Source organism: Nematolebias whitei, chromosome 8 (genome assembly GCF_014905685.2).
Source record: "Nematolebias whitei isolate Nwh7 chromosome 8, NemWhi1, whole genome shotgun sequence".
Lineage (NCBI taxonomy): Eukaryota > Metazoa > Chordata > Actinopteri > Cyprinodontiformes > Rivulidae > Nematolebias > Nematolebias whitei.
The window spans coordinates 47,769,130-47,784,318 of NC_056505.1; the positions used below are offsets into that span (position 1 = coordinate 47,769,130).

Below are 15,189 nucleotides of genomic sequence, written 5' to 3' on the forward strand. Positions count from 1 at the left end.
ACTGCTCGGATCTGACGTGCACTGCTCGGATCTGACGTGCACTGCTCAGATCTGACGTGCACTGCTCAGATCTGACGTGCACTGCTCAGATCTGACGTGCACTGCTCAGATCTGACGTGCGCTGCTCAGATCTGAAAAACAAAGTGTCTGAAGTTGTTTTCGCTGCCTGACCTTTCATTACATGATCCACACATGTTGGAAAAAGTCTTTTGAATATTTTGTGTTTTTTTGTGCAGACAAGAGAGATGTTTGTCATTTCTGTACTGAAACTACCTCCTTAGTTGTTGTTGTGTTTTTTCTTTCTATTTATTGGTTTCATTTCAACAGTACTGTTTTTGTTGTTGATTTTTTCACTCCATGATGTTTTAAAGCTGAAAACAAGCTCTGCCATATTTTCTCAACACATTGCCTCAGGTAACTTTTGACCGGTGTGTCGCCAGCTGATCAAACCTTAACATATCTTTGTCTTTTGATAAATTAGTGTCACCTCATATTTGCACTCCTGCCCTCTTATCATGAATCCAAACGTGAAGCTGCAGGAGCATCAGTGTCACAGTCGTGATGCAGGATGCGTTCTGGCTGCACAGCTTGATTTCCTGCATCGACTTCATAAAACGCCTTTAGTTTTCTCGTGAATGGCTGTTTGTCATTTACATTATATTCCACAAATCAGGACACGCCTGTGTGTGTGTTATCTTCTTTGTGCTTTCTGATTGTTGATTACGAGTGAGGCAGTTCAAGGCGACACAGAGCACTATCATATCTGACTCCGTCAACGTTGGTCGTGATCGATTATCAATCCGAGAGCGAAGCTGTGGTCAAACTGACATGGCTCATGTTAACGCTCACTGGTGTGACCCTGGCGCTGTGCGGCACGAGACCACAGATACTCAGGAATCAGTGTTATCACTGAAGCTCACGTGATGTGAAAATGACGACACCCAGCCATGTTTAGGTGCTTTAAGGGTCTGGTCTTGTTTTTTTTACTGCATTCAGCAGTTTTACCCACATTTCCCCTCAGCTGATGGGCCAGCTTCCAGTATAAAGTACTCGATTGTTTCAGCTGACGTTTGTGCTGTTTTCAAACGATCAATATTTTCTGAAGTGATGCTCTGTTAGATGGTATTTTATCAGCTGAGACAGTAGCTAAAGGGCTGAAGACTTCCTCCAGGTTAGGCTAATGACTAGCAAACGCAGGGCATTAAAAATGAGTCGCATGCATAAAAACATGATATACTGGTGTGGAAAAAATGTTGTATTAGCTCATTTTACATGAAATCATTGATTTATTACTGTTTTCTCAAATGAACAACTTTCGTGCATTCTGAGCGCAGCTGATTAAATTAATACTAAGCAAATGTTGTCATGCATAAGTGTACAGGTTTAATAGTAGAAAATGTAGCGTTCTTTAAAACTGGTAGCTGATTTGGAGAAAGACTTGTTTTATGAGCCTAAAGAACTAATCAAACATAGCCCAGCTGGGCTCGCCATTAGCCTAGCCTGGATGAAGACTTATGCACGTTTCTCCTAACACCAGGCTCTGTCTGATGGCTGATAAGATACATCACTTCAAAATGTCCAGACTGCACCTTTAAAGGGTTTTTCATCAGTAAGCCAGTTTCATGTTTGGTTCCTCTCATGCTGCAGTGTTTGCTCCGTCATGAGAAGTGATGAGAAAGTTCCTAGAACCAGGAATGATCCTTTCTTTCAAGGCAAACCAGCATACGGGCCACCCGTGGTGCCGCTGCACCGTCAGAACCCTGTTGTACAGGAGCACAAGACGAGAGGAGTTTGGAGAATGCAAGAGTTAAAAAATGCCTTATCTCAGGGAGGAAATAGATTTACACATTTGAATCAACTGAAATGTCTTTTAATATGAACTCTCTTGTCTGCTCTTGTTACTGTAACTACCTGTGAAGAATGTGATCCGTGTTAAAAAGCATGTTTAGAATGTGTTAGGACTTGAAACCAAATAAATGTGAACGTTATGCAACTGCAACCAGGCTGGTCTTTGCTTTTGTTTGTCCAAGCAGGGAGTTCGCCTGTAGCGCTAGCATCTTCTGTCCAGTCAGGTTTCAGCTCGTTCCCAGTCTGCACTGTTTGAACAACTCCCATCACAAAATGTTCAGCCCACTCAGGATATTTCCACAACTTTTTCATGTATTTGTGCTTTTTTTAAAAAAAATAGTTTGCGTCCAACTAATTGGAGCTCTCCGCCTCTTTCATCCTCTTTGTGCTGTTGAAACCTTTTACTGCTCATTTCAGCTTTTGTTCTGCTTCACTTTGTTCAGCTTCTTTGTGCTGATTTCATCTTCCTTCAGATCCTTTCTGCTTCTTTGAGCTCCTTCATCTTCTTTCTGCAAATTTATTTTATTTCTTTTTTACTTTTTTAATTACCGTACGGTGTAGGTCCAACAACGTTCAGTCGGCTCCTCTGGACAGTTTCTTTTTGTTGAAACATTTTGTCTTTCATCCAAAACACTTCATCAGTCCGAGGAGACACAACAAACTCAGTCTTATAAATGGCTCCTTCACATAGTGGGTCAACCAGTTTGATGGTGCTCAGATGGTTTCTGGAGTCCACCCTGTCCCCCGCCAACTCTTCCGAGGCAGCCGTGGCCAACGTGGTTCAAAACATCAAACTGTTTAGTTTTTTCCTGCTCATTTTTAACCTGCTGAATTTATTTTGTTCATTAATATTGATCTTTTGTGTTTCAGATGGTTTAAACTTTTGTGCTCCTTTCAGCTTCTTTCTGCCAACTTCAGTTTTTTTTTTTGCCTGTTCAGCAACGGTTTTTGCTAATTTCACCCTTTTTAAATCTATTAAGCCTTTCTCCGCCTATTTCAGCCGATTCTTCTAATGTGCCACATTTCTGCTCTGTTCAGCTTCGTCTACATCGTGCTTTAGCTTCTCTGCAGCTTTCCACTTTGATATTCCTGCTGTCAGCAAAAGTTAGCTGTTGAAATTCAACTCACATTAAGTTTAGCAATGAAACCTTTTCAGCTGGTTTCAACTTTTTTAGCAGCTTTCAGCAAATATTCATCAAGCATTCACACCACAATTCAGCAGAAAATACCATTTCTTTTCGTAATCCACCCAATTCAACATGATTGCCACACAAGTCAACACAAAACACAAATACATCTTAGGTAGTTTAACAGATAAAGATATTACAAATATTAAGCAAATTGTGTTGTAGTAGTAGCTGAGATTAATCCTCAACACATTTTCTGAATGTGAACTCATGAGACCTTGTATAACAGCATGAGATCGTAGCTGTCATACTCATTTCAAGGTTTGATAAAATGGTAAATGGACTGCCCAATAATTTTCAGTCAGGTCATCTGGACAGTTTCTGTTTTTTGTGCTGAAACGTTTCACCTTCCATCCAGAAGGTTTTGTATACCTGAATTATTGACCATGGACTTTGTTGGTAAATAGATGCATTTATTTAGCGCCTTTCTACTCAAAGCTCTTTACAACAATCTGTGCCTCATTTACCCATTCATACAGCTCTATACTAGATCTACAAAACTAATTAAACAAATCAGTCTAAAGAGACTAATCAGAGCTTTATCACATTCATACACTAAAGGGACACACATTGGAGGCAACGAGGGGTTCAGTGTCTTGCCCAGGGACACTTCGGCATGTGACTGCTGGTGGATTCGAACCCCCAACTCTTGCATTGGACGACAACTGCACTAACCACTCAGCCACAGCCGCCCAAAAGCACATGAACTCCATTTCTCGATGAGGTGGTAGGAGATTTGCATTTCTTCAAAGAATTTTAGGCTTCTTAGATATTTAGTTTTTAAGCGAATTTTGGTTGTTTAGGAATTATTTTAACTACAAGTAAAAAAGGAGAAATTTACTTGTAATTAATTGTTAATGGAGGATCTGATTCTCTTTTTTATTAAGTAATTCACAATCCCAGTACAAAGATGGCCACTTGGAGGACTATAATTATGACAACCTGTTGACTTCAAGTTGAGGAAGGAAGAATGTGAGGAGTTCAGAGAGGAGCTGTTAAAGGCTCTGAGTGGTAAGAAAGAGCTTCCAGATGACTGGACTACTACAGCAACAGTAATTAGAGAGTCAAGTAGGAAAGTACTTGGTGTGTCATCTGGACATAGAATGGATGATAAGGAAACCTGGTGGTGGAATAGTGAAGTGCAGGAAGTTATTCAAAGAAAGAGATTAGCCAAGAAGAAACATGACAGTGAGAGGACTGAAGAGAGGAGACAGGAATATAAGGAAATGGGACGTGGAGCAAATAGGAAAGTAGCTAAGGTAAAGCAGATGTATGTTGAGTTGTATGGGAGGCTGGACACTAAAGAGGGTGTGAAGGACTTGTACTGATTGGCAAGACAAAGGGATCAGGCTGGAAAGGATGTGCAGCAGGTTAGGCTTGTTAAAGATAGGAATGGTAACGCTCTAACATGTGAGGACAGTGTGATGGGAAGATGGAAGGAGTACTTTGAGGAGCTAATGAATGAAAAGAAAGGAGTAGAGGTCATAGAAACTGTGGACCAGGAAATGGGAAAGATTAGTGAGGGTGAAGTCCGGAAAGCTCTGAAAAGAATGAAGAAGGAGAAGGCAGTAGGACCTGATGACATACCAGTGGAGGTTTGGAAATGTCTTGGAGATGGCAGCGAGGTTTTTGACTCAAATATTCAGTGGCATATTTGAGAGTGAGAAAATGCCTGAGGAATGGAGAAGTGTGTTGGTGCCAATTTTTAAGAGCAAGGGTGATGTACAGAGGTGTATCAACTACAGGGAAATTAAGTTGATGAGTCACACGATGAAGATCTGGGAGAGAGTTGTGGAAGCAAGACTTAGATGAGAGGTGGCTATTTGTGAGCAGCAGTATGATTTCATGCCAAGAAAGAGCACCACAGATGCCATCTTTGCTTTGAGGATGCTGATGGAGAAGTACAGAGAGGGTCAGAAAGAACTCCATTGTGTATTTGTGGATTTAGAAAAAGCATGTGACAGGGTGCCGTGGGAGGAGGTGTGGTATTACATGAGGAAATCTGGAGTGGCAGAAAAGTATTTTAGACTGGTACAAGACATGTATGAAGATAGCAGGACAATTCAATTTAGTTAATTTATATAGCAACAAGTCACAACAGAAGTCATCTCAGGGCACTGAACAGAATCATTCATATATAAAAACAATAATTTAACACTTTATCTGAGGAGCAGCTTTGAGTTGAACTCCATCACAAAACTCTCATCTTGAGCAAGCATGAAGAAGACAGTGGAAACAAAAAACTCCCTCATGAGGAAAAAGCCTGGCAGAACCAGACCAGGACAAGCGGCCATCTGCTTTGACCAGCTGGGTTTGGTAGGAACAGATACACAATGGAAGGACAGTGGTGAGATGTGCTGTAGGAGTGACAATTAGCTTCAAGGTGGAGGTGGGAGTGCATCAAGGATCAGCTCTGAGCCCCTTCTTGTTTGCTCTGGTGATGGACCGACTAACAGATGAGGTCAGGCAGAAATCCCCATGGACTATGATGTTTGCAGATGACATTGTTTGAGTTTAAATTTATTGAACTAGTATAATAAAAGAATAAACAAAGTTCCCTGATGCATGCTCAATAATCCAGGTAGAAAAATCTAAAAAAGTTAAGTCTGGTCCTCTGGACATTCAAAAAACAGAACAAGAAAAGTTATAAAAAAATAAAATAAATTTAAAACAAAAGCAAGCAGAAAAAGAATAACAATAGTTAAGTATATTTACACATTCAAAGGAGTGGGTAGAAGTATAAACTTATTGTGATCTGTGGTGAGAACAGGAAAGAGGGGGAAGAGAACTTGGAGAGGTGATTTGTGACAAAAGGGTGTCAGCAAAGGTAAAATTTAAAGTTTTTAGTATTGTTTGTTTTTTTGGCTCACTCCAACTACCTCTATGTCCTCTCTAACTGCATCCATAAATCTCATCTTTGTCTTTTTTCCTGGCAGCTGCATTTCTAACATCCTTCATAGGTACATATATAGGTATAGGTATATAGGTATATATAGGTATATATATATATATATATATATATATATATATATATATATATATATGTATATATATATTGTCTGCTTTCCGATGAGCAAAAGGTAACCACTGGAATTAGCGATAAGCACCTTTGCTTGCAGCCTCTCCTCCAAGGGGTCCGGGAGTTTACTTCAGCACCATGGTATTACCAGCAGCTATCTAAAATAACCTCATTAAGGCTGCGACGAGGTGATTCATCCAGAATATTAACGACCTTAAATCCGTGAGTCACACCCTGATCTCACTCTGTACCTCGATCCTTCAAGCAGCCGGGATGGATCTTCTGGTCCAGAGAAACTCGCGTTGTGGCCGCTCACCTCTCACTTTAGCGTTGCAATTGTTAACCGTTCTGGTAATCTTTAGGGCCCTGGAAACGGGCTCAAGGATGTTGTTTATCAGCTAGGAAACCTTTACAAAAACCTCCTATTATTGGTGTTGATAAATGAACCAAGCTTTACCATGTATTTAATTGATAAGAATGAAATAATAGTCCAGATTTATACATTTTGCTTTTGCTTTTAATCAATAATTAGCGCAGGGGTACAGCAACAGGCACAATTTTATAATGATTTAATTTTCATGGATACATAAGATACACTTCCTTCCCTAACAAGGTGGTGACTACTATCTGTGAAACTCTAAACCTCAAGAGCCCTTGAGGGTTTTTACAGATACTTCCTTCACTGAGACCTTTCACAACTCAAGCCAGAAGATATTTTCTCTCAACTCCCTCATGAACCAGAAACACCTTCGAGCAAATCTTACCAGTAACCAATTTAGTACTCCCAAATTTATTCTGTATGCTGTTCTTCCAATTTGATGAAACAATTTAATTAGAGCAGAGTAAGATTGAGGTCGTCCGCTTACCATGATTTTGAGGTGATTCTTAGTGTCACCATAGGGTAAGGGCAGATTTCCAGTTCTCTAGGGGAGAGACACCGGCCGAATCCTCAAAGACGAATACAACTAATCCAAATTAGAGAATCAGAGGTTTTGGACGGGCCTTAGGTCAAGCACAGGAGCGGAATACTCATCCAGTTTCAGGGTTGATGAAAGAAGCTTATCCAATCCCATGTCAGTGAAGAAAAGAATTAACTCCCATCATCGTCTCCAAACTTGGTTTAATCCAACTCCTTTTAGGCTCCCTCTGATTCGAAGAGTTTGCTCATCGCCTGTAGTCCTCTCTGCTCAGCTCCTCAGCTCAACTCCGACTTGCATTGACCAAGCTTTGTTCTGGTCAGTCTGTATTTAAAGACTCATTCATCCCTCCTCCTCTTAAGGAGGGGTTATGGAAAATTACATCATCTCTTTTCCAGTAACTTCTGTGCTGTTTTGCACCTCAACCGGTTTAGACCAGATTTCTGGGACTTTCCAAAACTTGTTTTGCTCAAAGATGAATCATCATGAGATGAGTCGTGTTTAAGCCCTTGTAACTTCTGGTACTTTCCAGAACTTGTTTTGCTCAAAGATGAGTCATCATGAGAGGAGTCATGTTTAAACCTTGTGACTTCCTGTTTTCCTCTATGGCTCGAGGCATGCCCAGACTTGTTTCTCTGTTACATGAGGCCTCTTTACTTTAACCATCTCACACAAACATACAAAGGATTATACAATGTCTTAAAGATTAATACTTCTATCAGTTGATTATGTGTTGATTATTTAGTAAAACAGTTTGGTTACACATTATTAAAACAGTAAAACTTTGGTTACACATTATCATTCTTAGCTGTTGCTGAGGAGAACTTTTGATCAGGCTTCATTTTTCTTTAAAGCTGGTGGCTTGTTCATGAATCACCACTACAGACACCTGGTTTATTGACACCCCCTTCTTGAAGTCGGATCTTTCTCCTCTTTTGCACCAGGTTCGCTGTAACCTAGCCTTCCTGTTCTCCCTCCCAGGAGTCAACCACCGTCATGTTGTCCAGGTCTGCGTTCGAAGTGGATTGCTCCGCCTGATCTTCATCTGGCGCCGCTCGCTTTCTGGGTATCCTGGCCTCCTGGGCCGGGACAGCGGGTTGACTTGCTGGGTTGATCTCCGTTAGGTCAGCCGATCTGGAAGACTGGAGGGTCGGCGGGATCTCAACAAGGGGTGAACCTACAGGAGTAATGTTTTCTATTATGACCTGCCTCCTAACTTGTGGGGTTGTGGCAACTAAAATGGGCATCTGACGAAGCTGTTTCAGCCGCATAGGGGCAACCTGTAACCCCTCAGATTCAGCAGTTTCTGAATGGGTCAAGCCTTCTGGTGTCAAGATCGGAGGCTCAGAATCAGATGGGCTGGTTGGGTCAGTGAGGGCCGTGCCATCGGTACTCAGAGGACCGGATCGGCTCGCCTCGCTACTTAAGTATCTGTCAAAGTCATCCAGGTAATTTTCCAGGAGACTTAGATCGTTATGATCTAATGGATGTTCAGACAACCTTCTAGGGGACATTTCTACCTCCATGGGCTCGGTTTCATTATAGGATGTAGTTGGCAAAAGGTCAGGTGGGCCATTAGTTGGGTCTTGGGACTGGCTGGCTATCTCGGGTGGGGTTGTAGGGACACTGACACTGGCTCGTCTACCTTCTTCCCTAACTACCATGGGCACGGAGACTACCGGGGGGCTAGTTGTTAGCCCTGCCGTTAGAATGACCGTGGTAGATGAGGACGTGAGCTCTCGGGGCTCCTGTGTGACCCTAAAGGAGGGGCCGTGAACCAACGGCAACCCTGTGGCCAGATGGTAGGCTATATGCCTGATAGTTTTATTTGTGTTTTCCCAGAGTTTTACTATTACTGGGTAATACGTGGCTCTCCTAGGGATGGCTATTCTAGGTACATAGGGTTCAGAGCCCTCGGCCGAGGTCCAGATGACCTTGCAGGTGCTCTCTACCTCCCAGCACTCTTCTGCCGACACCTGAGGAAGACTGGCGGGCTCATCAGAGACCAAAATACCATGTACTCCAGTTGCAATTATAACTTTAGAGTGGCAGCCCTGGCACCACCAGGTTGGACCCACGGCCCATAGAAATCGGGTATCTTCCAACCCCAAAAAGCAATAGCAGCAGGCCTTTTGAGGTCCTATTGCTGTTGAAATTTTGGGGCGTTGATTCTGCATTTTGACTGTTGTGGCTTATTCGGTGTAACCTTCGCCCTTAATTATTTCTTAGAGTGAGGTTTTCTTAAACCGATAAAGGGTGGTTCTGTCCTGTCGTCTGGTGATCCCACAATAGGTGCGGGTAATGAATTTCTCCCACTCTTCCAATTGGTTTAATTGTTGGGCTGTGATCACAGTTTTCCAATCACAGTACCCAGGTAACAGTAATCCTGAGGTATTTGAGATGCCGTATTCCCTATAAGTAACGCTAATGTATTTATCCTGCCCTGCAGTTTCTATTTTTTGGATTTTGCATACGTCACCACAAGGGGTTACTCTAATCCTCTGGATCTGCTCGTGGTCATACACTTTCTCTTCACAGTGGCAGAGGATGATTTCTCCGGTTTTTGTCGTTACTACGAGTTTGTCCGGAGCTGTGAAAGCGAACGCCCAGTTGCTGTAGACTGTTGCTGTGGTCAGGATGTAGAACAGCATCTGCATTCTGCTCCTTATGCTTTCTATAAAGAGAGTACATGTAATATAACATGGTAAAATAATAATAATGAAATCAAGGTCTGCTTCCCCTCTCGGTCCTCATCGTGTCTCTGAAACACTCAACTTCGTATTGCTGGGCCTATACAGGCCGTCAGCTATCCATTGAGCATTTACCAGACCGATGATACCTCGAGTTCACATAATTCAAAAATAAAATCAATCATAAAAAGAGAGAAAAATAACATTTAAACACTAAATCAATCTTTAAAATTTTAATAAAAGTTAGCAAAGGCGGGGAGGGGTAAAGCTGTTGTTGGTTATTTGATTACTTCTGTTATTATCTCGTTAGATTGGCTTGTCTCATTATCCTCCTGAGAATCTGCGGCCTTCGCTCCCCTCCGGTGCAGGGGGAGCTGGATCAGGTCTTGGCTTAAAGATAGCGGCATAGGTCATCATCCACACCACTATAGGCATTGTGGTGCAGAGGCTGGCCCAATAGGCTATTGCACAAATTCCCCAGACTAGACCCCATCCAATTAAGATGGCCAACTTTTTGGTCCATTTACGTCTGTTTTGTGGTTGCAAGGATACTGTCTGGTACAGCATATTTGCCAACACCGTCACGGCCACTGTCCCTTCGACTATGGTCGCTACAATTCTCCCTGTGGTACCTCCACAGCTTGTGACTGGTATTGGTACCGGAGTAAGCGCTGCCGCACATTCAAGGCTAATCACTATGGAATCTTCTATTAGCCATGCTGAAATTATAATCTTCTGCAGGTAGGTGAGTTTGATTCTTCCTAACAGATAAGTGACAAAGAAATGAGGCGATATCTCAGGTCGTTTGAGTATCACATGGGAAACTATCACTCTAGCGTAAGTCTGAACTGCTACAGGAAATCTTATCAACCTTTCCTTACTCCAGTCTCCGGTGTGGCAGTAGCACATCCATGCAACCATTGTTAAAAAGTATTCTATATTGCTCCCATTAAAATAGGCTGGACATTCTGACAAAATGGTAAGATTTGGGGTCATTGTAGTTTCTGTCTCCCAATCTATAATACTCACATCGATGGTTGGAGTATGAGACATGCAGTCGTCTTGATTGTCCATAGAGATTTTTGAATTGCTTCTGTCCTGATCCTTGCTCTTTACTGCTCCCGGGGTAAGAGTTAAGCCGCTTCTCTGTTTATCTAATTTAAGGTTGAGCCGCACCCTACTCTGATGGGGGTGGCCTATAGCTCCTCCTCCATGGGCGGCATCCAGCTCTGAGGCACTCTTGTAAGAATACTTTACCTAATAAGGCAGCGGCTACTATCCCGACTACACTTAACAAATAAGGCCATACTTTGAGGAAGATACTAACTATCCATCCTTCTACCGTTTCTCCACCCTCTTTGATTACTTCACCTACGCCTTTCACCACCTCTGTGACCTTTCGGCCTACGGTGTAACTAACGGTTTCATACCATGCGCAAGTGTGTTCATCTTCCTGTGTGCCACATTTCTTCCAGTTTTCCTCTGGATACTGGCATGTGAGATTCGAGTAGATTTTATTTGGGCCTACCCACTCATAGCCCTCTATCTCATTGCCCAAGCACAGGCTGCGTCTCACTGCGTGGCCCTCTACTAAAGCTATCATTGAATCTGAGACAAAGGGGACTATTACTCCTTGAACTTGTTTCCTGGCGTGAAGCTGATATCCTAATATCTTATCTACGCAGTGACCCTCAGGTACTGATCTTCTCCACTTGCCGCTATATTTTTTCCACACTACCTTCGCTGCGTGCAAGGTGTATTCAGATCCATAATAACTCTTGCAGTAGCTTTCCCATCCTGGTATCGTACCACAAGGCCTTCGAGCTAATGTAAGGACACATTGTGTTTTTGCCCTATTACAAGTCATGTGCCATGGTCTGGGACTAACATACCTATCCGGTCTATACAGGGGACTGGCCCATATATCCTGCTCTTTAGAATAGACTGTGGCCAAATACTGATACTTAATCCAGTAGTTATCTGAAAGTTGCAAACATGGGGCTACCCATTCTCTAATCTCTTCTTCCTGAAACCCCCACCATGTTCTAGAGTCATCTCGTTGATGATATTCATGCCATGCTTGGAGCAAGATTTTAACCGTTTGTTGTCTACGTAATTCTGTGCAGTCATATCGCCATGTGGACATAACGGCGACCTCTGTCTCCCATAATCTACATCTAGGCGATGCTCCACTACTTTGCCACACCGAGTTGTTAAGACTAAGAAAAATCCGCTCGGCTACACATTTGTCTATTTTGTCAAAATCGCCTTTAGGTGCATTGAGAAGCTCATCTGGTTTTGGTAGTTTCTGTATATACATGTCTGTATAATATGGTCCCATGAGGCCCTCATGAGTCCTGGCATACCCCTCCACGAAGTCACCTTCGAAGTGAGTCAGCCCAGATGCAATCCAGACCCATGGTAATGTCGCATTCAACCAGTTCTCATGCCAGGCATTATGTGGGTGGAATATGGCTGCCCAACTCCAGTAATAATAACGCTGATTCTGTATGGGAGTTATGGGTAGATAATTTTGAGTTTGGCATTCAGAAAATAGGTTCCAACAACAATATGGTAGCTTACTCATTTTAGTCTTCATACATTGCTCTATCAGGTCAGGTCTGGCGATCATTTTTATCCCATTTATCTCTGTTATTTGGTACTGATTCAATTGGAGCTTCGTTTTGGCCTTAACTGTGGCATGGGGAGGCGGTGTAGGGCGCCTGTTGGATCCCCAGTCTGTAGCATTTTTCTTGAGTGTTCTTTCATAACGTATTGTGTGAATTACCTTATTAGTGGTCGAATTCAGGTATTTACCTGTGCGATTCCTTTGAATAAGAGGGGGGATTCGGTCACAATCTAAGTGGATGTCGCCCCAGAACTCTCGACGAGGGAGAATTGCCTGGCAGCTGTCGTTTTTAGGTGGGGCCGGAAGAATTACTTCTCGGTCCCAGTAGCCTTGATGCTTTAATCCAATCAACGGTCGACATATCCAATCGCAGTGCCACTCAGGGGTTCCGTCCTGGGGCTGTATCCAGTTACATCTTGTTGATCGTTTGATCTGCTCTTTCAAAATTGCTATTCCGATGACTCTTTTCTCTGGTAGTATCATTAGATTTGTGACGACCCAATTGGGTCCGTCAGGTTCTGGATCGGTGGAATGGTCTGCTACTGTTAGGTTTCCGGCCATTAAAGCCTCGCTCCATCCTGCTGTGACTCTCAGTCTGTTCATCCAGGCCTGATGACCCTCTTTCTTTAATTTATTCCAAGCTGCTATTTGGTTCTGGATGTTCTTTGCCGAATTCCATGGCAAGGAAATATTCTGTGTATCGATATCCCAACAGTTCATGTCTGCATATTTTGATTTTCCATGGGCAACTGCCACATGTGTCAGGCTCCAGGGTCTGACTCCGGCTTGGTATAAGATAACCAACAACATTGCTAAGCCTATTAACACTACGAGTCCCCGCAGGAGGATTCGCAGGCAGGTTGCTTTATCCAAAATCGTAATCCTTTGACGGTCCATGGGTCGGTTTGGGGTCGCTTCATCATCGCTATTTGGATCATCACTGTTGGAGTTTCTGTTTCTCATGTGAATCATTTCGAGAGGGGCCCTTGCTCCTTCGTCCTCGATGTCTCGGCTTTGAGTGTCTGCGGGCTGTCGACACTCGTCCCTTAAGTAGTTCTTGATATATAGGAGAGGGGTGTGGCAGCTCTGGCTGTAGTCCTTTCCATACATATTTCCATTGAGTCACCAGCCATTTTTCGGGTTCAGGTTGGGGTCCGTAGAGGTCCCAACTTTGTTGAAAGTTAGGTCCTGCCGTTATTTTCCGTTGAGCCTTACAAAGGGCCTCTAAATATTGAAGTACAGTTGGACCATGTTCTTGCAATGTCTCTTTTTGTGTTATCAGGGGATTATCTTGGTATAGGACATGTACTGTGTACGCCTTTCTTATCCAAGGACTGTAATCGTGAACCGGTGTATATTCCCGATATCTTATAATTCTTATAGGCAAATTTTGATTCTCAAACACATACCGTTTTGGGTCATCTGTTCGTCTTCTGATGGCTTTCACCATTCTTGGGCTTGTACTCCAAATTATCATTCCCCCTATCGAGACCTCGAAATATCTGCTCTGGTATGGCTCGTGGTAATTGGGTCCCCATCGGAGCTTTATTTCTTTTCCCCATAGGGTCAGGTAGACCACGTTAAATATCCATGGGGATGTTGGTGGGCAAGGTTGGAGCTGGGCGTCGTATCTAGGGAGGTACACTTGCCTTGAATGTTGTTCTATTTGGGGATCGTCCAGGTGAGGTTGCCTCTTGTACTGGCGATTGGAGTAGAAATAATTTCTCGTAGGGTCTTCCCATTTGAGGAAGTCAATTGCTGGTTCATCGAGCCAAATTATGTCTTTTGCAGTTTTTAAAGCTGGTATTGTCGAGCCAGTTTGTCTGCACTGGATTAGTACGTTGGTTATTCCAGCACTAAGGGGTTTTGAGTCTATAATATCTTCCTCACGTACGGGGCCCCTGGTGAAGGTGCAATCAGACATGCTCGCTTAGGGTATCTTGTCTTCTGGTAGATTGGATGCGCGGGCTGTTCGGCTCCAGATCCTCTGGGATCTCTATTTGTTACTCGCCCTTTATAAAGTTCTACACTGAGCGGTGAGGGGTGGTGTAAGTCCGGTCTTAATCCTCGCCACACCCACTTCCATTGTCTGACTGACCACTCAGAGGGTTCTCCTAGGGGACCCTCCATTGGCTCAAGCTGATCGCCAAGATAGCTGATCATCTCATCCCAATCACCATATCTCTCCATTGCTTCTCCCATTACTCGCTCCACCAGCTCCTCTCTTGCGGCCTTATGCTGGTCGTAGGCTTCTCCCATCTCTGTCAGCGCTGTTGTCAGGCTGATCAGCGGGTGTCCTCTGTAAGATACTTTTATTCTGTTAGCCGCTCGTGTGGGGTGTGAACCCCACCTGTCAAGTGGAGTTTGGACTCGATCATACAACATTTTCAGGGGTAACTGGGTGTTTTCAATCACCACTCGTTCTGGTTCCGCTATTCTCTTGTTGATTTTCGTTCTCAGCGTTGGGCTCGTAGCCCAGATTATCAGTCCTCCCAGCGAAATCTCGCAGTATTCTGTTTGGTGAGGTTCTTCATAGTTTGGTCCCCACTTGAGTGTAACTGATTTATTCTTTATTTCCATTTGGACCATATTAAAGATCCATGGCGTTCCCATCGGACTAGGGTTATATGGGAATTTTAAGTTATCACTTAACAGGGTTAGGCCAGGAACTCTGTGGCTAGCTCTAGTGAGATCTGCTTCTCTAAAGGTTTGCAGATGTGAATTATAATAATTTTTTGTTTTTGCCAGGAAGTTTGAAAAGTCCTTCTTTGGTCTGTCTAATTCCACCACTTGGCCTCTCACAAGCAGGGCCGGTTTGTACATCTCAGTTCCGGGTGCTTGAAACAACATATTCTGCACTTCTTCTTCAGTTGTATGGCTACTCTGAGTATTAAAGGCA

General features: G+C 43.2%; 1 protein-coding gene across 1 annotated transcript in view; it reads left to right on the plus strand.

Annotated features, from left to right (window-relative positions):
* The window catches only part of LOC119413716 (nuclear receptor subfamily 6 group A member 1-A), a 118,292-nt gene extending 103,528 nt beyond the window's left edge, over positions 1-14,764 (plus strand). The window contains exon 9 of the mRNA XM_037680771.1: positions 14,751-14,764. Coding sequence (XP_037536699.1) covers positions 14,751-14,764 — 14 coding nt within the window. The remainder of the gene's footprint in view (positions 1-14,750) is intronic.
* Positions 14,765-15,189: the final 425 nt, after the last annotated feature.